The sequence below is a fragment of the Phaethon lepturus genome, unplaced genomic scaffold, assembly GCF_000687285.1.
Source record: "Phaethon lepturus isolate BGI_N335 unplaced genomic scaffold, ASM68728v1 scaffold14249, whole genome shotgun sequence".
In the NCBI taxonomy this organism is placed as follows: domain Eukaryota; kingdom Metazoa; phylum Chordata; class Aves; order Phaethontiformes; family Phaethontidae; genus Phaethon; species Phaethon lepturus.
The window spans coordinates 40117-67103 of NW_010564364.1; the positions used below are offsets into that span (position 1 = coordinate 40117).

Below are 26987 nucleotides of genomic sequence, written 5' to 3' on the forward strand. Positions count from 1 at the left end.
CTGTGCTCGGCACTGGTGGGGCCGCACCTCAAACCCTGTGTTCAGTGTTGGGCCCCTCACGCCAAGAAGGACGTTGAGGTGCTGGAGCGTGTCCAGAGAAGGGCAACGAAGCTGGTGAGGGGTCTGGAGCACAAGTCTGATGGGGAGCGGCTGAGGGAACTGGGGGTGTTCAGTCTGGAGAAGGGGAGGCTGAGGGGAGCCCTCATCGCTCTCTACAACTGCCTGAAAGGGGGTTGTGGTGAGGTGGGTGTTGGTCTCTTCTCCCCAGTAACCAGCGACAGGACGAGAGGAAATGGCCTCCAGTTGCACCAGGGGAGGTTTAGATTTGGAGATTAGGAAAAATGTCTTCACCGAGAGGGTGGTCAGGCATTGGAACAGGCTGCCCGGGGAGGTGGTGGAGTCACCATCACTGGAAGTGTTCAAAAAACGTGTGGCCATGGCACGTGGGGACATGGTTTAGTGGGCATGGGGGTGTTGGGTTGATGGTTGGACTTGATGATCTTAAAGGTCTTTTCCAACTTTAATGATTCTGTGATTCTTTAAAGGAACCTGGCTGCAGCGAGTGTTAATTTAGTAAGAATTGGCCAACTTTTCACCGATCCAGCTGCCTTGAGCAAGATGAAGGTTTTATTGGGGAGTTTCTCTCTGCAAAAGCTGGGCTTTGTGCTTTGTGATGGCTCAGATCCCCAGGCAGCTTCCCGGTCCCTCCTCCGTAGCGTTTGCCTCCTCTCGGGGATGCGAGCGGTGAAGCCTGGCTGGAAGGTCACGCCGTGGAGACGTGTCCACTCATTCACGTGCCACCACTTCCATGCAAAGACTGAATTTTTTGAACAATCGTGGCAAAATCCATCTCCTCCCCACACTGTGATTCACTTTGTGATTACTGTTTTTTTACTTGCTTTGTGATTTTGAACTTGCTGCAAATTTACAGCAGCTCAAGGCAGGATTAAATGCTGTTTAATGTGGATTTTTGCTCTTTATTTTGCTGCTGGAGTCTTTTAAAGGAACAAAATGCTGATTTATTCATGCCGTGTCTGGCAGACAGCAAGGGCTGCAATGCACTAGTTAAAAGGGATGATCACGGATGCTGCCAGCAGTGTCACCCCTGAACGTGCATTACAGATACCGGTGGTTGCTGCAATCCTTGTGAATCCAAAAAGAAAGTGCCACTTTCTGCTATGTCCGTGCAGCCAGCGAGGGTTTGCATGCTCCGTTTGGCCGTTATTTGGGGGAAGAAGAGCTGGTTTTCGCTCGGGCTGCACATTTGTGAGGCTTGCACTGGAGACCTGGGTTTGTGGTTGCTTTTCTTGCATGAAGAATGAGATGAATTATAAGGGAAATTGTGGGCTTTCTGAAGGCGAGGTTGTATATTGCGGGGTGCCCGGGGGCAGCTGGGCATCACCTATGTGACTTCCCAGGTTTGCAGTTCCCCTCTTGCAAGGAATTGCAATCAGCATCTGCCGTGTCTTTCTTCCCCTTTAATACTGGTGCTTTTCCCCTGTTTATGAAGACATATAAAGCCCAAAAGCTTTTTGGGGCTTGCTCTCTTGGAAACGGTGGGGTTTTGCTACCTGTGGACCTCATCTGATGGAGCGTTTGAAAGCCGCATTCAGTCATCGTTTTTCTAATAGCCAGGTACAGCCGGCATCCCGGGGACTTCTGCACAACACGCCCGTGTCTGTTTATAAATCGGATATCAAAGCTGGATATTAAATGTTAGCCTTGATTTCAATATGCGTGGAGTTGTATTGCATAAACCTTGCCTTTTATATCTTGACTTGACAAGCTGTACGGCAGAAATTGAGACTGAAAGAAGGAAATCGAGCGGGGGACAACATCGGTGCATGGTGTGTAATGGCCAAAGCGCTCGAAAGAGCAGAAAAACATCTGGCAACCTGCACGAGGGGTCTCTTAGGTTAAAATTCTTCATTTCTTGGACGAGCTGCAGAGTTGATGCTTTCAGAGGAGCCTCCCATCAGTTTGGCAAAAAGAAAGGCTCTGCGTGCTGCGTCCTGCTGATTTTTAGGTGTTTTTTGGCGTGCTGGTTTGCGAGTCCTAGTCATGCCCTGCTTGGTAAAACCATGAACCGTGATGCCTTGGGCTTCCTCCAGAAGCAACCCCATTTTATATCAGTTTGGATGCATGCAGCGTTTTTGCATATCATCTCTGCCTATGAGATAACAGGTGCTTGGTTAATTGTATTCCTTAATTATATGGGATTCCTCGCCTAATTATACCTGGCCCGTTATGAGCTGATGTAGCTGGTGATGAAAGCGGTGCTGCTCTTCCAGTGGGACCACGCTAGCTGGCTCTTAGCAAATAAGCATGGTGCAAAACTCATTGGGGGGTGGCTAATTAAAAACCTCGATGGTTTGAGGCGTGAAGTGGTGTTTTGCTGCAACGCTGCCTTGGTTATGCTGAGCTTGGGAAATAATTTCTGGGCATACGGGTCCCTGCGCTACCTGTCTTTGTAAGCAGGCTGTTTGAATAAACCAATGGTCAAAGTGAATATCGTGGCAATAAATTACCTCTCTCCCCGCTTTTTATTTTTTAGCTTACTTTTGGATTTTTAGCTAGTTACCATGGCAACTTTCCACCTTCCTTTTTCTGGTGAGTCTCCAAAAGTCACTGATGGAGGTAGCCTTGGGGAGATAAGTGTGAGCTGAGCAGAGCTTTGCTCTCCATCCTCTGCAAAGTCAGATGCGATGCCTGATGGGACCTCTCAGATAGGGACCAAAGCATTAGGAGACTGATGCATGTGGCCTGCAAGAACATCAGTTCTTAGTTTTAAGTTGTTTGCTCCATCAGGACATTGATTTCCAGCCTAAATTTGTTGCCACGATCAGTTCCGGTAGAGGCATGAGTTATTGCCCGTACTCTGGTGGATGGATGATCCTCCACTGGATGCTCAGCTTGGAAACGTTGGTGTTCAGCCAAGCGCCAGCATCCCATCACAGGGGGATGCAGCGCACCTGTATCTACCCAGAGATAACATTTACTCCCACTGCATCCTTTTTGCCCATTTCCTCATGCAGAATTTGGCCATTCAAATTACATCTGGTTTCTTTTTCAATCCTTCCTTTCCTTCCTTTCCTTCCTTTCCTTCCTTTCCTTCCTTTCCTTCCTTTCCTTCCTTTCCTTCCTTTCCTTCCTTTCCTTCCTTTCCTTCCTTTCCTTTCCTTCCTTTAAATTGCTTTCCTTGTTAGGACCAAGATCATTGGAAGAGACTTGCAGCTCCCTGGGGAGCTCGTAATGAAATGATCTGATTTCTAAGTGTTTCAAAGTAGCGCTCAGTTTCCAGGTCTCCCTTGTTGCGGTTAACCACTGACAGACGACGCAGCCTGACTTGGAGCAGGGCTAATCCTTCCCTTTCTCTTTTCAGTTCTTCTGGGTCCTTCTGGTGATCTTCCTCACGGAGCTTCTGCTGATATTCATTGAAATCATCTTTGAAAACAAGGTGGGTGCAATCAGGAGGCCTTTGGATGCTGCATGGCAACGAACTGTCATCGGGGAGGAAAATCCTCAAGTATCTGTTAGCATCTGCCCTGAAAATGGAAGGTTTTCACTGCTCTTGGTCTTTTGGCACTGCTCGTTCTGCTCCGGAGCTGCGATGGATCTCCAGCACCACCCAGAGCCCCCACCGCAGCTGCTCCCCGTGCAGATTCTCAGCCAAAAATCTGTTGCGGCTTGTTTTTGTGTTTTTTTTTTTTCTTGAGGACTCCTTAAGCTCCTTGCCTCAATTACGTTAACTGCTGGCTTGCATTTGCAAGGACAGGTTTGAGTTATAGCTGAGCTGGTGAGACGCTAAATGCTTCCAACGGATGTCCTTTCTGGCCTCCCGCCTTCTGCTGAAGAAACCCTGCCATTTTCAATTTAATCTTATCCTTGCAATCGATCAAATGATTAAATAGCTAATCTCAATCTCTGTTGGCTCAATGAAGGCACAGGGCAGGAGAACAACAGCTGAAATACCTACTTACGGGCTCTCAAAATCGATTCCCCTTCGCGCACACAGCTTGATGCTTTCAAACCCATCAGGGTTGCAGTTGGGGTTGGGAGTTGTGTGCTTGGTGAGCCCCAAAGACGGGTTGGGGTTGGGAGTTGTGTGCTTGGTGAGCCCCCAAAGACGGGTTGGGGTTGAGAGTTTGTGAGCCCCAAAGTCGAAGGGAGGCAATGGAGGAGGACATTGCCTTTTGGATGCTGCAGCCAACTCCATCCAGCAGCTTCCCAGAGCTCCCCGAAACCCTCTGATCCCTGAAGAATGCGGTGCACCGGTGCACTGGTGGAGAGATATGCTTGTTGGAGGAAAATCAGATTGCTTGAGTCCTTTCCATGTATAGGAAATCAATATGTGCTGCCACGTAGGAGCTGTATTTTTGTGAAATTCAGCATTAAATCCCCTGCTTGCTCTACCTTTGAGCCTTGATGATGGTGCTCAGCACCATCCTGCACTGCAGGGATGCAACGGGGAAAGGCTGGTACCATCAGGAGAGGGGATTGCAGCCTCGTGATTAAACTCCTGGATTGAGTAGAAACCATTACCGCCTAAATTGTCCCTTAATTTAAATTTAACGGGCAATATCAAAACCTAATTAAAAATCAAACAATGAGGGAAGACAGAAAAGAGAGATCCGACAAGCGATGAATCTACTTGACCTAAAATTGTTCGGAGGCACAAATCTGCATTTGGAACAATGGTTGTTTATTAAACTTGTTAAAAACATATTTAATTGGATTTTATATTAAATAAGCAGGGATGAGGAATGAATTTAGCGACCTCGAAGCTACTGAACATTGAAATGGGCTCTGTTGATATGCAAATGGGGTTTTGGAGATTGTCGGAGATAACGGGTTTGTTGTCCTTGAAGGGAAGGAAGCAGAGAGGTCTCATAACCAAAACTTAATGATTTAACCCTGTGACATTTATCTCCCACCTGAAAATCAAGATTTAATTACAGAGACTGCCTCCGGGCTGGCATCTTCTCAGAGAGCAATAGGATCATGGGGTGAGCCTATCCGGGGGAAAACAAGCAGAAAACGGTAAAACCCGGGTGTTGCCTGTTGTGTTGGTCTTAGCAGTGAGCAAACCAGGAATTAACATTTTAATAAACTTCCACATGAGCAATTTCTTAAAGGTTTTTTCAGATCCCCTTGCCTGATCCCTCACTGTCGGCAGGCTTTGTTTGCTGCTCTGATGTGCCTTCATTTCTGGTTTTTTTCACATTCTTCTCCCCGTTCCCGGTTTGCCCAACCTCTAATTTTCATGTCAGAGTGAATTATGAAAAACAACGGTTTCTTCTCCCCGCTTCCCCTGCTTCTAACTCAGAAAAAAGTTCCTTTTTCCTTCATTAATATTTCTGCTTGGCGCTTTGTCAGGAGTCAAACGACAAACCTGCGCTGGGCTTTGCATAGGACATTTCGAGCCTCCGCTCCCAGCTCACTAATGAGCTTCCCAGGCATCTGTAAAATACATTTTCGATTCAATTAGTGTTTAATGTGAAGTGCCTGATGTGTCAAAGCGTCCTCGGCGATACGGCTTGAAGGAGCAGTAGGGAGAGCCCCAGCCCGGCTGCACCGTTCCCTTTCAGGGCACGATTGAATTGCTGAATGATTTGTTGGGATTTGGAGTGATTGAGGGCTCTGATGAGGTCTCCGCTCCTACACGAAGCTCATCTCGCGGATAAATCACCGTGCAGCCGGCGGTGTGGGCTGTCACAGCCCGTTTCACCGCCTCCAGCCCCTCCTAATGCAGCAGAACCCCCCTGCCAGTGGTTAAAATCCTGTTAGTCAAGGGGATGGGAGAGCTTGAGGCAGCTTTTGAAGAAGTCACCTTAATAATTCAATTTAATAGGAAAAATGGGGTGGGTAAAGGTGCGTGGGTCTGCTTGCATGTGCAGGAAATGGAGAGATGCTATGGGACGCTCCTAACCCTGAGAGCTCAAAAACGATGAATTTTGCCCCAAGAAATAGGCTTGAGCCAGCATGTGGGTTAAATTCTTACTCCGGCAATACTTGCCATGAAAAAATTTTCATGTTTTGCAATATTTTCCCGGTGCCTTTTCCACATGAGAGCCATGTTTTTGGTTTTTTTCTGTCTCCAGATGAATGCAGTTTTCCACTCCAATATCCAAGAGGGCATCAGACATTATTACGATGACCTTGACTTCAAGAACATCTTGGATTTTGTACAACAAAAGGTTTGGTTTCGGAGGGCGGGTGGCATCGGGGAGGTCTAGTTGTGAAGATTTTCAAAGAGCGGTTAAATGCTCATTTTCCCTGTATTTTTAGATTTTATTCCCATTCCTAGGGCGACCTACTTGATCTATCTTGAATATCTTGGTCTTCCTTGGTTTGCACCCCACTGGTGTTTTCGGTGAGTTATTCTGCTGCCTGTGTTCCCTGCAAAGAGCATCTTCTGCTCCACACCACGGCGTGGACCGTACCAAGATATTTTTATTTCCCAATCTTGATGGGAAACCGCTGCCCAACGCCTGAAAGCTTTTTGATAGCTACACCAACCTGCATAGAGAGAATAAAATAGCATGTGCTAGGGCTGCAACAACCTTCGATATGTCTCTTTACTCGAGGTGTCATCAGTAGCTGGCCAAGCACTTGACTCAAGCGGAAAATTGCAGATAAGGGGTTTTCACGCAGTAGCTGGAGGGAGAGAAGAGCTCCAGCCTCTCCGTTGGCAGCACCGGGGGCAAACTGCTCCTGGGACTGGCAAGAGTTACATCCAGTCCAAGATTGCGGCTTGGCGTAGCCTGCTTTAATTTTTTTTAGGTGTGTGGTTGCATATTCTGTCTCGTATCTAATGCCTAGAGCCTGCCAGGAGTTGGCAGGATCCGTCCCCTATCCTCGAGCCAACCAGCAGGTCGATAAAGCCATCCTTGCAAACCTTATTTTTTTTTAACCAAACTTTTGATAAGCTGCTGCTGTTGCCACGTATTTTACACACCGTGTAGTTTGTCTGAGGTACTAAATATTAAATTAAAATGCCTTCCTAATTCCTGCCATTGAGCCCTGGCTCACGTGTTTCCCTTTTATCTTTCCAAACCCAAGGTAGGCGCCCTGCAGCAAAGCAACGATGCATCCCCCCCAAGTACATCGAAAAGCCAAGTCAAGTCAGGATTTGAAGTTATTATCCACGCCGATAAGCGTGTGGCCGGTCAGGACAAGCTTGGTTGGCTCTAACGTATTGTTTGGTTTTTCCAGTACTGCTTGAGAAGCCATTCCTGGGAATTTGGGAGGTGTAGGTTTGCTCATGTTTTGAGTGAGGATATTTGGTTTACCCATTATTCGTGTTATTGCGGGTGGGAAGCACTTGGCTCGAAGCATTTTGTGAATGAAAAAAAAGTGGAAAAACCCAAAAAACTTGAGATCTAGGAGGGAAATTGCAGTGATGTTACGTCTTCCGGGTTGGTTTCGGAGAGCAGAGCCAGGCTTTGCCAGCAAAGCTGCTTTCAGGTGAACTTTGAGTGTTCTCACCTTGGCCTGATTTCTCTCCTTTCATTATGGGAGATCATAAATACGTGAATCTTATCTCTTGCTTTGAAGAAAGGGAGACTGTGAAGCTCCTTATTCTTTGATGTAGCTGGAATTTAACGCCAGTGGTGCCCTCCATGCTCCCCTCTCTTGTCTTAAATCCCCGCTTTTGACTCTTGGAGTCATCGATACTCAGCCGAGCACATTAATAAGACTGGGCGCCCTCTGAAGGTCTCAAGGCACGACTGATTCTGAGAAAGATCTGAATCTTTTTCAAGTTTTACTCCAACCTCTCTAAGAAGATGCTGTAATTCAGACCTCTCTGTATGAATGATAAATGGATGCTGCCGCGAACAGTCGGAAAGTCCATGTTGGAGCCTTCCTCAACAAGCCTTGGCAAGGAGGTTAGACCACAAATCTCCAGATAAAGCAGATGTATTTGCAGAAAGATTTCTCCATCTCCAAACAAATGAGGATCAGGAACTTATCATGTAATCTCATGCCATTTTTACAACATTTTCCTGTCTACTTCTTCACTTGACTTTTTATTAAAAGTTTTCAGGGGGAGATCTTATTCTCAAAGTCTCGCTCTGTACTAATAGAAGTTGTGGTCACTTACAGTGTTGCTGATAAGTCTTTAACATCTGCACATTTTATTTTGTAGCGAGAGAAGCTTTGCAAGACCATGCAGCTCATTGCTGTGAGCTTTTATATTAGCGTATGATTTCCAAACCAGGAACAGCAGCGATGTCGGCGACTGAAATGCAGAGTTGCTGCTTCCTGAGGGTAGGACCAGGGAGAAGCAACGCAGAGGAATAACTGCTTTTAAGAGAAGGGAAGTCGGTTTTACAGGACCTGAGCAGCCTGTTCACTTTGAGAGGATGAAAACTTGCAGTCAGTCTGGAAGAATTGCACCCAGACATGCTTTTTTGATAAAACACAAGCTCAGAGCAGCCTGTTATCATCATTTAGTGGTTTTTCTTGCTATTTTCCCTATTAGAAACCTTGTCTATGCATAGGTTAGCTGGCACACAGCTTATTTAGGTCGGGCAAGACCACACTATGCTCCTTAGGATTTGAATTTTGTTTAAACCCTCTCTCAAGCGATGCTTTGAACTAGAGCCAACTGCCTTCACACCCTTAAGCCAGTATCATACAGTAAAAATAACAAGTAATTATGGTCCAAAGTGCCAGACATTAATATTTTACATTACCAGGATGATGGTGCAAATAAGGTTGACAGGAAAAATAATTTACCTGTCAACACCTACTCCCTCTGGCTGCCTGTGAGCAAGTAGATACAGAAATAAATTGCCCTAAAGAAAATAATACTTACATGTTTTTATGACTCGTTGTTGCTGAACTACTGCCTTTTGCAGCCCCTGGACGCGAGGCAGGAGACCACGATGACTCAAAAGCCCAGGCTTGCCCCAAGTTGCTAACTGCAGCTCTCTGCCGCTCCTCGCTTTATCTTTTTTTAATGGTTTGCTGAGTACAGGTGGAAGAGGAGAGTTCAAACCCCTTGGCTGAGCACAGGATTTGAATTTCAAAGAGCTGCCGGGGCTGCGGGTCTTGCTCAAACCCGAGTGGCTCCAAACTCAAAGTAAGGCTGGGAGGGATGAGGGTGTTGCACTTGCAAACCTCCTTTCTTCTTGGGGAAGATTAAAGACATCTTTCACCAGCGTGGCTCATTCGAGCGTGTTGCATCGAGGGCGATGGTTTTAGCCGTAACGAGCCCGCATCTCATGGGTGGCAGCAGTGAGTGGTCCTCAACATGGAGAGCGCCTCAGATGCGACCTACAGGGCCGTTTCCATGGGCCCTCTTTGATTTTTCAGCTTCTTATGCTTCTCTGAGCTCCAGGAGCCTGCATGAAAATAAAACCCACACCAAAGTCTGTCTCAGCTTATGAGAAATAAATCCAGGCACAACAGTAGTTTGGGTGAAACCTCTCTTTGCAGAGAAGAAACCCCGGAGTGGCTTCCCGGCAGCTCGTGGGCCTCATTAGAAGGATTTTGTACCAATTTTTGCGTGGTTATAAAGGCAAATGGAAAAAACTTCTTTGCAGCATGGGGATATCAAATGGGTAGCAACAGCCAATATCCCTTTCAGTGTTTTTCTCCCCCTCTTTCTAGGTGACTTTTGCAAGCTGGTCTCCCTCACTGATACAGGTAGGGTTAAAAGCAATAGAGGAATTAAAGGTAGGAAGTTAGAAAATAGTTGTAAATCTGTGGGTTGGCTGCTCCTGGCCATATCTGCCTGTTTTGGCATGGGAGGAGGCCACGAAGACCCCAAGAGCTGATGCCTTTTCCTGCTCCCGTTGGCCAAGTATTGCTGCCAACCCATCACAGGAGGGGGAGCAGATGCTCACAGGGTTAAACCTCTCTCAAAAACTGATCCTTGAGGAGTGTGGTCCTTAAACAAATGGGAAAAACCTGGGGGTTTTCTGTCTTATCAAGCACACACACCTCTCCTGCCCACTTCAGGCTTTTCTTTCTGGGGGAAGAATGTAAAGATTCAAGCTTGTTTACCAAGAGAAGGGATGACTCTCTATATAATAAGCCCACTTTTATTCTGCACAGAACAGAAAATGACTTTCATTAAACTTTTTTTTTTTTCATTGTGCGAACAGAAGAAAAAAGAAGCTTTTTTCCTTTGTAGCTGTAGCATTTGATCTCTAATTTAACTTGACGGGAAGAGAAATCCCTGTTAGACTGCGGAACCTTATTAGCATTTTGTCGAATGGCACCAACTAGCTGAGCTGCCTTCAAGAGCCAAGAAATACATTCATTCACAGCGCTGAAAAAGCCATCTCTCCTGCGTGCCCTGGGAATAGGATGGATTAGTCACCTGTAATTAAATCAGTGAAACATGAATGAGCCTGGTCTTTCCTGGGTTTGTGAAAGTAAGGATGCCTCCAGTACACGCGTGTATGCCTCTGTAACTGCCACACACCTCTAAAATGGGGATAAATGGGGCTAAACACCCGCTTTTCTTTTTTTACACGGTGTCTTCAACTTTGTGTTTAGGGTGCTGGAAAGCAGAAAATAATCGGGGCTCTCAACGCTGGTGCTGCAAAGCGGCGTGGGAGATGCAGGGCGAGGCTGGAGGGGAGATGCGTTAGTGGGCTGGAGATGTCAAGGTTTGTTCAGTTGCATATGTCTCCTTTTCTTCTTTTTGTAGTTTTCTTGCTGCGGCGGCGATGAGTACCGAGACTGGGAGGTTAACCAGTACCACTCCTGCAACGGCAGCGGGCCGCTGGCATGTGGGGTGCCCTACACGTGCTGTGTCAGGAAGGTAAGGCAACCAAGGCACAGAAAGTGCCTTTATTTCAGTCAATATTTCAACAAAACACGCCCTTCCAGCTGGTTATTACTGCATATTTCCGGGCTATAGGGTTTCTTATAAACTGCATTGCCACCTTGCAAAGCGGTTTGAGACAGCATCAGCGTGAAATGCTGAAGAAACTAAAAAATATGTATATGGGCTACACTGTAGTTTAGTAGGCTCTGCTCTTTTAATGTAGAAAAAATACTGAAGTACCGGGCTATTAATCACATTTGTATCATGCCGAGGAGTTGTTAGAAATGCCGAGTTCCTGTTTTTCAACCTAATGTGTGTTATAAAATGGTTTTGGAGGATCGTTTTGCAAAGAAACAGGAGCATCTTGAAAGGACTCGGCTGCATCTCAGCATGGATCCAAACGAGCTGTTGTCCTCTGCTTCCCTGTCCAAGAGGACACGTTTCTCAGCCGGCCACTGCGGGGTTTAGCGATATATGGGGATCACGTTTGCTGGCGTCTGCTCCTAACAAGGAGATTTTTGAGGGTTTTGCTGCAAATGAGGCCACGAGAGGTATTTGGATAGACCCACCCATGTGCAATGGAATAAAAAAAAGCCTCGTGAGCAACTGCCCTTGCAAGGCTGCCTTTCCGACATGCTGTGAGTTGGGTTGAGCGGAGATGGAGAGAGGGGGGAGTGGATTTACAGAGCCATTAGGGTCTCCTGTGCTGATTTTCAAAGCTGAAAATCAAGACATCCCAAACAGCACTTTTCTGCTGAGACTAAGCTAAGTGCTCTGACACCGTCTTGTTTAATACAACCATCCGCCTCATTGCAATCAGTCTAACACATGCTGTGGATAAAACGCCAGGAGCTGGGCCAAGGCAGCGGAGAAGTGGTGCAAATATCCCTGGCTTCAGTGGCCAGAAATGCTATAAATGTTGCTAAAAAGGATTTACTAGGCATAATCCTGGTGGCAAAACCTCCTTGGGGTTCAGAGCATCAGGAGTATCGGTGTTGCCTCTGAAACCTGGCTGTGCCCCAGGCGCTACGAATTGCACGAGGAAAATATATCATCAATCTAGTATTGTTGTTGGGTTTTTAATGGAAAAAGAGGGAAATCTGAGGTGTCTTAATTATCAGTGGAAGTCTGACATGCAAATCAGCTGCAAAAATAATTGTCGTGTCTAATCAGGGCGTTGATTAAGAATCTTAAAGTTCCTGAAGATGGAATTAGAAATTCATGTGTTGTCCTTTTGTATTACGAGTGAGGATGTGTTGGAGGGAGTCAAGTGCATTTTTCAGTATTTTTACACTCCCCACAGTTTTGGGTGACAAGAGACCTCAGTGCATCAGGCAGTGTTGGAGATACAGGAAATCACAGTTGATTAATATAGTAGGGTAAGAAACAAGGCAACTTTTTGGCTTCCCATTGCAATGAGCTGGGTCTGGCGGATGCTCTAGCAAAGCACTGGAGCAGCCAGTCCCTGGGAGGGAAAGTCCACGGTAAATCCTGTACATTTTTTTCAAGAATTAAAGCCTATGAATGTGGTTCTGACAGCCGGAGCAGTTTTATGGGAAGCGAGACCTCACTAATGCATCTAAATCTCCATGAGAAATGAAACCTGTTCCTGGGGAGAAGAGTTACCAGGTGGATAGATGTAGCCTCTTTCTTTCAGAGATTTGATTTTTGACACTGCAGGGCACTTTTGGTTAAGAAATCAGGCCGATGCAATATCAATAATACATGAAATGGATTAAAAGAGCCAGCTCCCTTGGGAGTTTTTTACTGTCTGTGACATAAACTAAATTTTTATTAGCTTGTTTTAACAATAGAGTGAACCCCCCATAATTGCATTTTGTGTAAGCTCCAGCACATCCCTATTTGTAGGTGAAATTGCAAAGTTGTCGTGGGGGCTTTCCTTGCGGGCTGAGAAGGTGGAAGAAGCACCTCTGTACCTCGGGATGAAGAAGGTACCTGTGTGTGATATTCTGGCCGTACCTGGTTGGGTCTTAGCGACGTGCAAGCCCTGCTGAAAACCCTTTCCACCACCATATGTTACTTAAGGGCTGAAGAGAAGTTCTAGCATTGGCCCAGCAGTTGGAGGGATAACCAGGGACCACCCGGGCACGTGTATGAATTCTTCTGTGTGGGGTAGAGATGAATATGATGGTCTCTCCTCTGTGAATAACCTTTTTATCAACCAGTTATAAAGCCACTGGTTTGTAGGGCAAGAAACCCGTCTTTGCTTGTGTCCTTCTCTATTTGTGCCGTCATGACTGAACAGTGGAGAGCGAAGCATCCTTTTGTCTTAGAGGACCTTCAAGATTTAAGTAGAGAGGTACCAGAAGAGGTCATTTGGAAATGTAATATTGTGGAAAGAACAAAAGATGTTAGGAGCGATCTCGTCTGAACAAAGGAGCGCAAAACACGGATTAGGGGTTTGGTTGCAACATGTTTTCAACTTGTCATTAAATACAACCATAAAAGCATCCTGTTTTCCAAGAAAATTCTTTTTGTATTACAAGACCCTCCAAAAGCTTTGTGTTGCATCCCCTGGGGCATCTTCCAGGGCAGGCTGAGTTGCATTAATGAGAGCAGACATCCTCCAAAAATGCCCTGGCTATTTTGAAGAGTCTCATCTCTGAGGTCATAGACCTTCAAGTCTTCCTGGGAAGAAGGAATGGGCAAGTACACACCTACCTGAGGGTTTGAGACTGGATCCTCATCTCTAAGTGCTTTTCTAAATGGTTCTCCAAGGCACTTGTGCCTTCTCCCGGGAAGCTGCAGCATAGTTGTGCCTCTGCAAAGCGCAGTGTCTCCAAACCCCTTGTCAAGTGTCACATTTGGCACTGATTTTCGAGAGGAAAGCAGCTGATTAAATAAGAAGTGCAAGGATTGCTGTCTTCTGCCCTCGGTGGGTTTTAAATGTCTGTGCGTGTTGCTCTTTTGTGATCCCTGAAGGCATCAGAATGCATTCTGGACGAAGAAGGCCTTCTGCCTGGTTTTGTGTTAGAAATTTCAACTCAGCTCTGACCTTCTCTTCCATGCAAGACCTTGACAGAAGTCAGTCAAGGCTAAAACCTCACTTTTCTGTCTTCCACGTTTCTCTCAAATACAAGGTGTTGAGGAAATTACTCAAGCAGACGGGCAGGACTGGAGACAACTGAGAAGCCCTTGGCTATTTAACACAAGAAGGAAGAAAAGTGGTGATGAATTTGTGCCGTAGCCAGATGCCTTCAAACGATGAGCCTGATGGAAAGCAATGGTGTTTCACCAGCAAGGATCCCATGATGTCCACAAAAATGAGTCTGAAAAGCAAGGACAACTGAAAGCTATCCAAAAAATGGTTTATGTTTTTTAATGTAAACCAAATAGACAGATCCTTGGTCATGTACAGGTTCCTTTATGCCACTATAGGTGACAGCATTTACCTTAAGAGCGTTACAGACTCCCCTTATGCTGAGGGCTTCCCATTTCATGGTCCCAGCCCTGGATGAGATCTCTCTCAGCGATGCTGATGGGTGCTTTGCTGCTAATCTCCAGATTTCCCTACAAGTCTTTCATATGCACGGGGACTAATTAGTCTCCGTAACTATGCCCAGTTTGTAAATAGTGTCTTGAAGCAATGAGAGATGGGATTTTTGGTAGCACTGTGAGTAATGTGGTAGGTACAGAAGCTCTTGGTAGGGTAGCGCTGGAATAATTTCCCTGCCAATTACAGGAGGAACAAGCTGCAGCTTTACGTCTGGAGTCTGTCCAGAGGTGCACATTTCTTTTGTGCTGCGTCTTGCGGGAAAGCATAATTTACACCTAAATGTGCACATTTCGCTTTTTCATCTCTGTGCCTCCAAAGCACGGGATGTTTTTGTTTTCTTGTCCAGGAGCTTTTACTGGTTGTCAAAGCCATCTTTCTGAAAGCGTAATAATTTCAGCACGTTATTATTTTATGGGCACAAGGCCCCTTTAGAAATACGTGGTGTTACGGAAGCTGCTGTTTGATCCATGAAACAAGCCAAAAAAGCCCATCAGAAGATCAATCTGGAGAGGCGCAAAGTACCCAACTAGCTCAGGATGTGCCGGAGCTACTCTCTGGCTTTGCTTTTTTTGGGATGAGCAAAAATCAGTTTTGTAACCCAAAATGTAGCACTTTCCATCCTGACAGAAGCAGAGGAATTAAGTTTGATTTTATTTTATAAAGGTCCTGAATAGCAGTGTTTGGCAGGGATTTCTCTCATTAGCTGTAGCTCTTGACACATTGTTGTTGGCCAACAAGAGATGTAAGCCTTGGTGATGTCTAACATCCTTACTTTTCTCCTCTGAGTGGTGGAAGATTTTGGGGAAATTATCCCCCTTGATTTCTGGAGAGTCCAATACATTTAATCCCTGTGAAATTCCCATTATTATGAAGGAGAGACATGACTGAAGGTGTTAGAAGTGGTGTCTGGAATTAAACAAGGAGAAAATTGAGGGAACGTTTTGAAAGAGCTTCTTTGCTAAATGCTCGCATGACATGGAGGTCGTCCCGGCTCAGAGCACTGGAGAAGCTTTGGGGGAATCTGAGCATCCTCTGTAACAGCAGAAGCCAGAGAGAAAAGTAGATTTAAAAAAAATAATTAAAAAACCCAAGAACTTACCGGCAACGTGCAGTTTCAGCATTGCATTTGGGCAAAAAGGAGCCCGCGGTAGCAAAGCAAGGTTTGAGGGTTGCTGCTTGGCTTGTGCTACGCTGAATGGTTGAGGCAACTGGGCGAGCTCTTCTATGTCTTATTTTTTATTCTTATTTCTTGTATTTCCCCTTTTGGTTTCCTCCAAGCTAAGTCTGTTCACCAATTTTCTGTTCTCAGGTCCCTGGGGAAGTCATTAACACCCTGTGTGGATACAGGACGCTTGATAAAGAGGTAATGTTGGCTTTTTTCCTTCGCACGAACGCGATTTGCTTCTCCTTCCCCAAACCCCCTAAACCAAAACAGTTATCTGCAGGTAAGCTCTTCCCACCAAGGATGGCTGATACTGCAGCTGTGTATAAATTAATTTTCATTGCTTTTCTCTGGCATCTCGGGGATGTTGCTCAGGCTCACACAGCACGGGCAGGCTCGTGACATGTTTGGGTAGTCCCTGTAGGTTTTGGCGTGACCTTTCTGGATCAGCTCCAGGAAATGCTGGTCCCGAGTTGTGTTTTGAGCCTTGGTGGTAGGAGAGAAGTTGATCTTGAGGCCTTCGGGGGTGACCACGGGGCTATATCGCAGCAGAGATCTGCAGTCTCTCTGTGCATATGGTCCGTAGCTCCCAGGGACAGTTTTTTGGCAAGAAAATGCAGTCCAATCCAAGAGATCAGTTCCCAGACACTTCTCATGCCCCTCCTTTGCTTTCAAGAAGGAGCAAACACAGGAAATAACATTTCCCCACAAACCCAACATCTCCCTGAAAACCATGATGCTTCTCTTCACTCTTCTTCCAGCGCCTGGAGCTGCTCAGCGTCATCCACGTGCGAGGCTGCATCCACGCCGTCGGGCTCTGGCTCAAAGACAACTTCGAGGCCACTTTGGGCATCGTTTTCTCCTTGCTGCTTCCACAGGTACGTGGTGGATCTGGTCGGCATCCTCTTGGCTTCTTTCACTGTGCTGGAGGAGGAAAATAATTAATTTTTAGTTATTTTTTCCCTCCGTTTACATCTGAGATTTGTGTCTTGGGCTGCAAACATCACAGCGCTTTCTAGAGCATCCTTAGCAAAATTAACTGTTTACGACTGCAGTGCTGGCTGTCTCGTAACGCACTCCTGAAATCTAATTGTTGATCCAGTAATAGCATCTAAAAGCAAGGCACGCATATATTAGCACAGCAAATCCTTTTATATTTGTTTTTACAGCTCTTTTCAAATGGAGTGTAAATATTAACCAAAATAAACCATAATCATAAATTTAGCAGGATTTGCCATGCCTCATGAAATCCATTTCCCATTAATGATGTCTGAGAATCCAAGCAACTTTCCAGCACAGGTAATTAAGCTCTTCATCACAGATGCTCGATACAGAGAGAAATTTTAGGTTGCAGCTGGGGCTACCCCTTTGCAACACTGTTGGCACTGTGCTAGCAAGAAGGTGAACATCTCTCTTAGGTCCATCCAGAATTATTTGTGACAAAACTTCGATGATGTAGTGTTGATTTGATCCTTTTTTGATTCCTTTCGAGGCTCACAAGCAAAAGCTTTCTTTTTATCTCATTGGATGTAAGGCTGGGTTTGCTGCTGGAGGTATTTGGTGACACTTTCCAGATATGGGGTTTTATCTAAACGGGAATGAAATTATTTTAATTTTTTATGTGTTTCTGCTTGCAGTGAAAGGTAGAATAGTGGTTGAATAAAGCAGAAGCTGTTGGGGAAATATGTGGCGCCTTGAGCTAATTTTTCAAAGGATGGACTTTCCTCTTGAGCTCGCAGATGGTCCAAATATAAAACCGAAATGGGGGAGCAGTTTGTGCCCAATCCTAGCTGTGATGCTCCACGTTTCTAAAGTGCTTTCTCCAAAGCATGCAAATGAGCAATGGACTTCTGCTGTGCTACCGCAAGGGGCACAAAAATGGGGCAAGAAAGTGCCGTAACAGAGGCGACCGCTTCCATCTGCCTCACAGGATGTCGAGAGCCCATTACAGGAGCCGCCTGTTGCGTTACCCATTAACCTGCCAACATGATGCTCTTAACTGGGAAGGATGGGGAGAAAAACCAGAGATGGCAATAAGGATTGCTGAGCCTTGATGAATATCAAGTGCTTTTGAGCAAGCGTTGTGATTTTTCTGACGTGCCGTTAAATGCTCTTCAGATGAAGAACCTCGTTCTTCCCATCTGCTCATGATTTCCAGGTTTTTAAATATAAATCGGATTTGATTCTGTCAAGTTTTGGAGGGAATTAAGTTGTAAATGGCCATCTGTGTTGCCAGGAGCTGTCAGCCCAGAAACAGCTTCATTCCCAGCAGCTGCCAGCAGAAAGCTGGGGTGAGGATATTGTACTTGGATTGCTGATCCAAGAGGAAAGGGGGTGGTGCCGCTGACATGGGGAAGTGACAGTGCCTTGAAGTTTGGGGAGAGTAATCGTATTGACCTGTCCCACCTTTGGCCCTTGGCTATTTGTCACGCACAGGACACATGCCTCACTATGGAGTTGCAAACCACCTTGGTGGAAAACTTGCAGGATGCTGGGGAGAAGGTTGGGACCGTGATCCACAGCCCAAATGAAGCTTTGGGTTTTGCCCAGTTTTCCTCAATACTTTGGTATTGCCCTTCCTTCAGCCTCATCTGTGATGATGAGCAGCTCGAGGCCTCAAAGTTTGGGGATTTGAATTCGGCTGATGTTCATCACATCTGAGTGTCTAAGATTTGTACTTGGATTTGGGGTAAGCAACTGGCTCTTTTTGTGCAGACAGAAAGACCCAAGAAAAATTTTGGCTGATGTAGAGCGCCCACGGAGAGTTGGCCATTATTGCTCTCAGCGTTGTCTTTCCATGGTGCTCAGGTGTGGGAAACTATCAAATTTTGGCTTTCCATCATGCAGGAAGTTATTGAATTTTTGGTTTTTCTCTGCCTTTCCCCAAATATCTGTGCGAGAGGCCAAGGGCACAGGGCAGGCTGCCTGGCTTTGCTTTCGCACGTGTGCGGGCATCTGTCTAATTGGGTTTGGGGAAAGCTGTAGATCTGCTGGGTCCTGTTGGGTGTTGAACTGATCGAATGGGTGAGGAGACAGGGAAAAATCCTGCCTGAGTATGTCGCTGCGTGGCAGCCAGCCTCTCTCCCGGCCGCTGCAAGGCAGAGGGAGTTTGTAATTTTATGATTGCTCTTAAATCATGGAAGTCTCTGCCCGTTTTAAGTAAGCCATCAAGCAGTGGGAGAATTTGAGGAGTGGGGAAGCGGTTGTCTTCATTTGTCTTCATTCAGAGCGAAGCATAAATGCAGCAACTCAGTTATATTTCTGCCTTTGCAGAGTACCTTTAATTCTCTTTTTATTTTTTCCTATGTTTCACTCTCCAGTAACAATCCCATCTCCTTGCCCTTCTCAGCCAAGCTGCAGACTGAGGCCACACCATGATGCATTTCATATCGCTCTCAAAAAGACGTTTTAATTTAGTCGCTGGCAGTCAACGGTAAATTCACGTCGTGGCCTTGTACTAGTTGTGTTTAATTATGAAGCAACTCCAGATCTTTCAGCAGGTGTGGCGAAGCGTGTAAGTTTTTTTTCTACTGGCTGCATCCCTACCTTCCCCGCCTCTAGCAAGATTATCCAAGGAGTTTACAGGGTGCATAAAACACGTTTGTAGTTAAAATAAGCCAAATAACCTCGTGCATTGCTCTTTCCCCTTTGCCATGCCCAGGTGCTCTTTCGGCAGCTTTTATATTGACCTCAGGAAAAGCATCCCCACCTTTTCCGTTCCTGTGTCTTTGTGGGGGATGCTTTCTGATGGTATTTCATCCTCCTTAGCAAAATGAAGACTGTAATAAGGTAGAAACAAGCACATAAAAAAGCTCTCCAACCCCTTTTTCTCCATCCTAAAGAAGCAGAAAGTGGCACAAGTCCAATGAAAAAGAAAAAGGATCTCTGAAAGGTCGCTGCCAAGGGTTAATACCTATCGACTCTGCGGCACAGCTGACTTGCGGTAAATTGTTGCTACCTCTGTTTCACTTTGATATTTCATCAGTCTCCAACGCTCTACATTGGGAGCAGCTACAGAATAATAGGGCGTCAGTGTAGAGGTAGATGTTCCCTCCTAAGAGTATAAATCCAGAAGATCAACTATTTCAATCCTCAAAAATGCAGCATTAGACTTGCAACGGGCATTTTGCAAGTTGGCGTATTCATCTCTTGGTGACAGTGATGTTAAATGTTTCCTTGTGTAAAGGGCCTTGTTTTGCCAAAGTTCCCTTTTTCTTTGCAAGATTAATTTGTATTTGTTTGCTTTTTAATATCTAAGTTGCTCCAGGGGCTGGAAGGCGGTATATTCTCAAGCGGCTGACGCGTGCTTAATGTAGTAGAAAAGGGGAATAAAAAGGATTTTTCCATCTGCAGTCCATGACCTCTACGAGAGCCTGGTCTATAAATATCAATTTATGGAAGGAAAAACCAATAAAAGATAAATGCTTGCCTTTTACTTGATTAGCTCTGGGAAAGCTTGAAATGATTCAACTCCTCTATTTAGCATGATCCAGCTTTACAGCCGCCCCAGTGGGCAAGGACCTCCGGAGCCGGGCACATGCCTGTGTAGCAGCCGGTGATGTTTGCAGGGAAAAGGGGTTTCTCGCAGAAAATTTTGCTTGCAGAAGACCCTCGTTGAGCTGATGAATTATTTTCTCCATGGCCAGAGTTGGTTTTGTCGGGACCGTGATGCAGCGGGATGTGGTTAATCATGCGGTCGCCCTGCAAGGGCTCTTGAGCATCATTTTGTTGCTATTTTGCATCCTTAATTTTTTCCCTTGTTAAGCAAAAGTCAAATTGAGCCTTGCATGTTTGATTGCCCAGGAAAACGCGACTGGAGGAGCTGAGCTCCTTTCGAGTGCTCTGCAAGAGCCCAAAGTGCAACCTTTCCACCCCGAACCACACCACCAATCATGCACGTGCACACATACATATGCACACCCCGAAGGGAAAGCAGCTGTGGTTTTCCAGACCTTTTTCTTGTACAATAATGTGAAAATGAGCGTTTGAGCCCTTTCTTTCTTTGTTCCAAAAACGTTCCTGACTCTGAGCCTGCTTCCTTTTGCCAAGCGAGCGTTTCCCAGTGAGGAGGATATTGCAATTAGATTTCGGCCATGTCAGCCCCATTGAGACCTATTCCTAATGCAAAACCGTTTAATCCAAGAGAAAAAGCGGAGCTGCTACGAGACAGCGAGCAAAGCTGGGGTTTGGCAAGGATGGAGCTGAGCACCAAAAAAACCTCGTAATAAATCTTACGGCACCTACATGGGAGACAGAAATACGTGGCTTATGCCTAGCAGAAGGCTCTGCACTGGACCAGAACCACAGAAATTGGAGCGTAGCCCCAAGTACTTGTGTATATTTAACTTCCTCAAGTGCTGGAAGAGAAGGAATAACCATTAGTTGCGTTAAAGTATCCCAAACTTCCATATTAATCTAATTTGGGTCTTGTGATGTTGGCAGGAATTTGGCAATTAGGATCGATGCTGTCTTGTTTGAAATTGTTTTAAAAAAGTCTTCGTTGGCTGCTGGCAGCTCCAAGGGGGAAGAGGGCTTTGGGCTTTGAAGGAGAGAGAAACGTTGATCCCAAGAAGTGCAATATTAGGGTTTATCTGAGACGGATTGTGCTGGAGAACCAAGATGCTTTGCTGCCATCACAAAAAAAGAGCGGAGAACAGGCGCTGAAACCACCAGACCATGTATTTCCAATCTATCTGGATATCTCTTGTAATATAAAGATGACTCTTCATGCCTTGGAGTAATAGCCGTGGATCAAGTGAGACGTTTGCTGTGTCAGGGGCGATAACTATTTCATTTCTGGAGTGATGAGTTAGGAACAGAAGCAGCACGGTGTCCTTGCTCAGCCAGACGGGCCAACACCCATAGCTTAATCACGATACAGCACCCAGTTATAATTAGTGTCACTGTTCTAAGTTGGCTAGAAATAATTGCAAGTTCAGGAACAAAATAACGGGGGTTTTAATTTGTTTTTTGAGCTTTTCCTGTTTTGCATAGAGAAAAACTCTTCCTGTAGCAGGGACTTGCAGATACCCATGGGAACATTCTGGGATTAAATGAGCATTTATAATTTGGGTTTAAAATGGGAAAATAAATCTGATTATCTTCCCTGCAAGTGGAGAGAAAGACCAGTTGCCTGGCTGTGTGTCCCTGCATGGCTTTGCTGGGGCAGGGAGGTCCGTCTCCCAGGGACTCCCGGGGACAGGAGAAATACAAATTAGGGGTTTGATTAAGCAGCACGGGAGGATATGAAAAGCTGCAAGTGGTGAATATTTTCCCATCCTCCTAGCTGGCCCCTGGGAGTCCGAGACAAAATCCCTGAGGATTTGTGCTTTGGAGTGCTTATTTTTTTTCTCTCTGATGGACATGAATTTCCTTTAGCTTCTTGGATGGGTTGGATGGGAGAATTTACGGCTAAATTTTAGATATTTAACTTCTTCTTAAAAAAACAACACAAAACAAAAAAACCCCAAACACCCAGCATATCTCCTTCCTGGTGCAACACCGTGTGCTTAATGGGTTAAAATATAATAATCCAGGTATCTGCATGGCCACAGGGATTTTCGTTGCTTTTAATAGTGACGCTTTGGCTTGGCAAAGTTTCCCTTTTGGATTTGTGCTCGAGGTGGGCAGCGTGCCGCAGCGGGGAGGAAAACACGTGCGAAGGGAAGGATGCAAGAAGGATGTGCGCGTGCAAGCCTTTGCACGCTTCCCTCCTGCGTCTGGCTGGGGCAGCGCGGCAGTAATTCTCAAATAACGTCATCTGCAGGGTGGTTTTCTCCATAGCTGTCACCACGGGGCACCCCTGACTTTGGGTGCCACCAGTATGAGCTGGCAGTGTGCCCAGGTGGCCAGGAAGGCCAACAGCGTCCTGGCCTGTATCGGCAATGGTGTGGCCAGCAGGAGCCGGGCAGGGATCGTGCCCCTGATCCTGTGTTCAGTGTTGGGCCCCTCACGACAAGAAGGGCGTTGAGGTGCTGGAGCGTGTCCAGAGAAGGGCGATGGAGCTGGGGAGGGGTCTGGAGCACAAGTCTGATGAGGAGCGGCTGAGGGAACTGGGGGTGTTCAGTCTGGAGAAGAGGAGGCTGAGGGGAGCCCTCATCGCTCTCTACAACTGCCTGAAAGGGGGTTGTGGTGAGGTGGGGGTTGGTCTCTTCTCCCCAGTAACCAGCGACAGGATGAGAGGAAACGGCCTCCAGCTGCGCCAGGGGAGGTTTAGATTGGAGATTAGGAAAAATGTCTTCACCGAGAGGGTGGTCAAGCATTGGCACAGGCTGCCCAGGGAGGTGGTGGAGTCACCATCACTGGAGGTGTTCAAAAAACGTGTGGATGTGGCGCTTCGAGACATGGTTTAGTGGGCATGGGGGTGTTGGGTTGATGGTTGGACTTGATGATCTTGAAGGTCCTTTCCAACCTTAGTGATTCTGTGATTCTGTGAAATTACAAACAACATTAGCAATGCAGCTTGCAATATATATAGTGCAATTGCTATTGCAATATCGTTGCAAAAATTATATATATATACGTATCATATTGTGACTTCCCGGTGGGTCTGCATGCTTTATTGATTCTCTCGATGTGCGAAGGTCTTCGGTTTTATTTTGTGTACGCAATCGCTCTTGGATACTGTAAGAGCAGCTACTCAATGATCTCGTACCCCCGTGCAAACCCTGCGCATTTAAATCCCCCGGCAAAAATGGGGAGCGTGGCAGACCAGAGACCTCCCGAGGCAGCGGTGGTTTCTGTGCTTTGCTGAATGCCAGCCAGGAAAAACGGGCAATTTTCTAACTTTAAATGACCCTCAAGCAGTAACCCCCAAGCAGTTCTCCCCTCACTCGCTGGTGATTACCATCACGGGGAGGGGAAGTCGGGGAGAAACGCAGCTTTTTAATTTCTTTAGCCTCGTACTTGATTCATTTTGTTAACGTGGTCCTTTGCAATAACGCCTTCCTTCATATTGCCGTGCAATAAAATCAGTGCTCACGTTAGAAGTCCCTTTACTTCTGGAAAACATGTTGCCCTCGGTGCCGGCGATATTGAATGCATCTATATTCCTGACAGCTTCTTCTGTTTTCATTAAGTGAAAGAGGATATTTAGAGGCGAGCTGGAATGGAAGTTGGTTTATAACTCAGAGGAGAGCGAAGGCTGTGGGATGCAGACTGCTGATTGAGAACTTGGGGTAATTTTATTCCGTTCAAGAAACCTCCAGTTTAACTGAGACGCTGCGTCCTGCGGTACCTTGGATGTCGCATCGCCGTCGGGAGGAGGTGATGTCCCCAAACCTGGCTGGTTTTGCAGGATTGGATTAATTTGCATTAAATTTATTGTAAACACAAATCTTTTCTGAATTACTCTTTGGTTTAGGGAGGAAAAAATGACATGCTTGCCTTAAAATTTGTCATTTCAAAGGGTTTTTCTTGCTTGGTCCTTTCACTCTATCAGCAATGGGATTTTAATCTGCCCAGTGATGACACGCTAATAGAAGTAAATAATGCTAAAGCTTGACATACATTTACATTTATTTCAAAACTTTTAAAATCCTTAAAGGCTCTGCTGTTGAAAATGGATTAGCACAATCTTATTATCCGGATCCGCGTGGGAGCGGTTGTTCCGGGCTCTCCCTACAGTTCATGGAGAGACGGAGCCATCTCCAAGCATCGTCCAACCAGCCTTGGCCTCCTGCATCCCTGCCTGGAGGTTCCTGCAGCTTTTGTGGACAAAAGAGGGGATGGATACGGGATAGGAGAGCAGGAACCCAGCTGGCGTTTTCATGACAAAGCCCTTGGTTTTGCTATTTTTGCTTCGCCCAAAGCGAGGTCCATCCCTGGTGACCGCGAGGTTGCACAGCCCAATTTTGGTCCCGCGCACGTTCTCGGGGAGCGAATGCGTCTTGCACGGTTTGAGCCAGAGATGAATGCTGTCTCCGTACCCAGGCTGAAATCATTCCGTAGAGTAGTTGGGAAGGAGTTGCCTGCTGAGACAGATATATAACACGCAGCGCAGCAGCGAATATTTTGAGGGCAGCAGGGAGCTACGCAGATACAGGCACAAAAATTACCGGGGCTGTAAAATAACCTGATTTCAGGCCATTTGGATAACAAAAGGAGATGCTGAGATGTTTCCAGACTTCAGTTTTTCTTTCAGCATCTGCAGTTGTCTTTCGCAGCATAGAACCCTAAAGGCACGAATCCAGCTTTTCTGTAATTCCCGCAATCAGGAAAGCCCTGCTAGCCGCAAGAACGCAGCAGCCTCCAGCACCTCATCCGTCCTTTTGGTGATTAATCGTATTATCAGTAATTAGGTGGAACATCAGATAAGTGGGATGCTCCTGGAGGGTTGGTAGGTGCAATTAGGAAGGTGGGAACGGGGCAAGCTCCAACTGAAGACTTGAAGGAAGGGCTCTCCGTGTTGGGAGAGCATCTCAAGGGGCATTGTCTTCCGCTGCTTCTGACTTGTAGAAGGAAGAGCTGTCGACGCAGGGGGTCCCCCGGGGATCCACCTCCAGGGGAATTTGGGAGGGAAAAATAAATACTGAGCTGTTTTGGGGCGCCTTCTGTGCATCGTGTGGATGGCGGGGTATTTCTGCATCTCTGAAAGGCAGATTAATAAAAACCCTGGTGATGTTTGTGTTTGCCTGTTTGCTTTCAGCTCGCTGGGTGACACTTACCTGATTTGCTTTTTCCCTGCTGTTTTCTGCAGCCTCCTCTGGGCAAACACGTTTCCCTTTCCACGGCGGGATAAAATGGTCCCTAATTTAAGATGCGTTGCAACCCTTTGCTCTTATCCCCATTTATCTTTCTCTTAATGTTCCCACTTTCCAGACTATTTAATGGATCGATTAGGACCCAGGGAAATGATTAATAACATTTTTCAGCTCCAAAACCAATAGTGCAGGTGATTCCAGCTGATGGATGGTACGGGTGCAGCTGGGTTATTTATTGACTCTTTGTTGCAAGGAATGGTTATGCAGAAAAATTGGTTAACTACTGGCCTCGAAAATGAGAGGGAAAGCCCTGAGGCTCAAGTTGGTCTGGCCCGTCTCCATCCCCTCTCGTGCATTGAAAAGACCTATAAAGCTGCACTGTTCGTGTCCCGGTGCCAACCCCTGCAATATCCCGAAGCATTTGGAGCTTATAGAGAATAAACCTTATTTATAAGGATCAGTAGTCAAGGTGGGCAAAGGATTAGTAGAAACCATGCAATCTGCGCTGAAAGCGCTCTGATCACCACCGTGCCCCTCATCGGCGTCTGGTCTGCAAATAGCTCCTCGCGAAGGCTTATCGCCCAGTGTTCGTAGACGCCGCAGCGTAGCACCGCACGGGAAACGTCAGGTGGAATCAAAGCGGTGTGCTTGAAATCTTGTGCTGATAAAAATGCCTTTTTTTTTTTCTCCTTCCTTTTCCTAAAGATATAAAGCGTATTTTTTATTTCCTGACAGCCAGCGGGGAAATGGGAAACAACCTGGGTGGCACCAGGCTTGCAGCAATATCTTAATTTTATCTTAATTATTTATCTTAATCTTAATTTTAGCAAGAGCCTGGACCTCTGCCTCTTTGCAATGCTCACGGTGACGTCCAGGTAAACCACATCCCTCTGTCAGGGCTGATGTGGGGGGTCATGAGAGGGACGTGGCCATCAATGGGTTTAACAACGAGCCTGTTGCTTTGGCAGAAGATTTTACTGGGTATTGTCCTCTCTTGTCTCGTGGCCAGGTCTGGAAGTTCGGGTGACAGCATCCCTTGCAGGAGAAGACCTTCAGGAAGGGTTTGCATGACTATAGTGGTTTTAACGCTCGTATTTTGCAGGTGATTGGCCTCGTGATGGCTTGGCTGTATTGGCAAAAGCTCAATGACATCTACTCCAAGCTGGACACCGTTGACTTCAAGATCCTGGAGATGCGGGATTTCAGCTTCGGGGCGGTGGACCTGAGCGGCGCTGGCTGGTGCTGGTGCTTGCCCAAGGAAGGGGGCTACATTCCCGTCAATGCTGAGGATGAGGAAGACGAGGAGGAGGAAGGCGCCATTTGCCACAGCAAAGTGTGGCAGGTGGTGGACTGAAAGGTGAAGGACTGAAAGGCAGCTCGGAGCAAAGCTCTTAGGGAGGCGGCGGATGTTGAACATGGAAATAATGTGATTTATCTTCTCTGGTTCAGGAGATACTTTGGGAGAAGCTGTAAAGTAACACTGGAAGGTTATAAAAAGCGCAACGCACTGTGTGGGCACATGAGCTCCCTGGGGTCCTTTTACTACTTTGGCGTTTTGAAGCGTTTGTACATGTCCTTATTGGGGTTTGAGGGGGGTTTTTTACACAATAAATGTAACTTCCGTTGCGTTTTGCAAAGTCGCTTCCACTCGCTGCACACCAGTCGGGCCATCGCGGAGGGGACTGGCACCGTCGTCATTGCGCTTTGAAGTGTCTTTATAGTTATATTTAGCCGATCTCCTGAAAAATAGTGGCCCAGGCCCCAGAAAGACGTAGCTAAAGGAGAAAACGGAGCAGCTTGCTCTGCAGAGCCTTTCCAAAG

General features: G+C 46.4%; 1 protein-coding gene across 1 annotated transcript in view; it reads left to right on the plus strand.

The window, feature by feature from the left end:
* Window positions 1-26520, plus strand: part of LOC104626840 (tetraspanin-15-like) — a 44378-nt gene extending 17858 nt beyond the window's left edge. The window contains exons 3-8 of the mRNA XM_010294864.1: window positions 3383-3457; window positions 6102-6197; window positions 10667-10780; window positions 15613-15666; window positions 16227-16343; window positions 26269-26520. Of these exons, the coding sequence (XP_010293166.1) occupies window positions 3383-3457; window positions 6102-6197; window positions 10667-10780; window positions 15613-15666; window positions 16227-16343; window positions 26269-26520 (708 nt within the window). The remainder of the gene's footprint in view (window positions 1-3382; window positions 3458-6101; window positions 6198-10666; window positions 10781-15612; window positions 15667-16226; window positions 16344-26268) is intronic.
* Window positions 26521-26987: the final 467 nt, after the last annotated feature.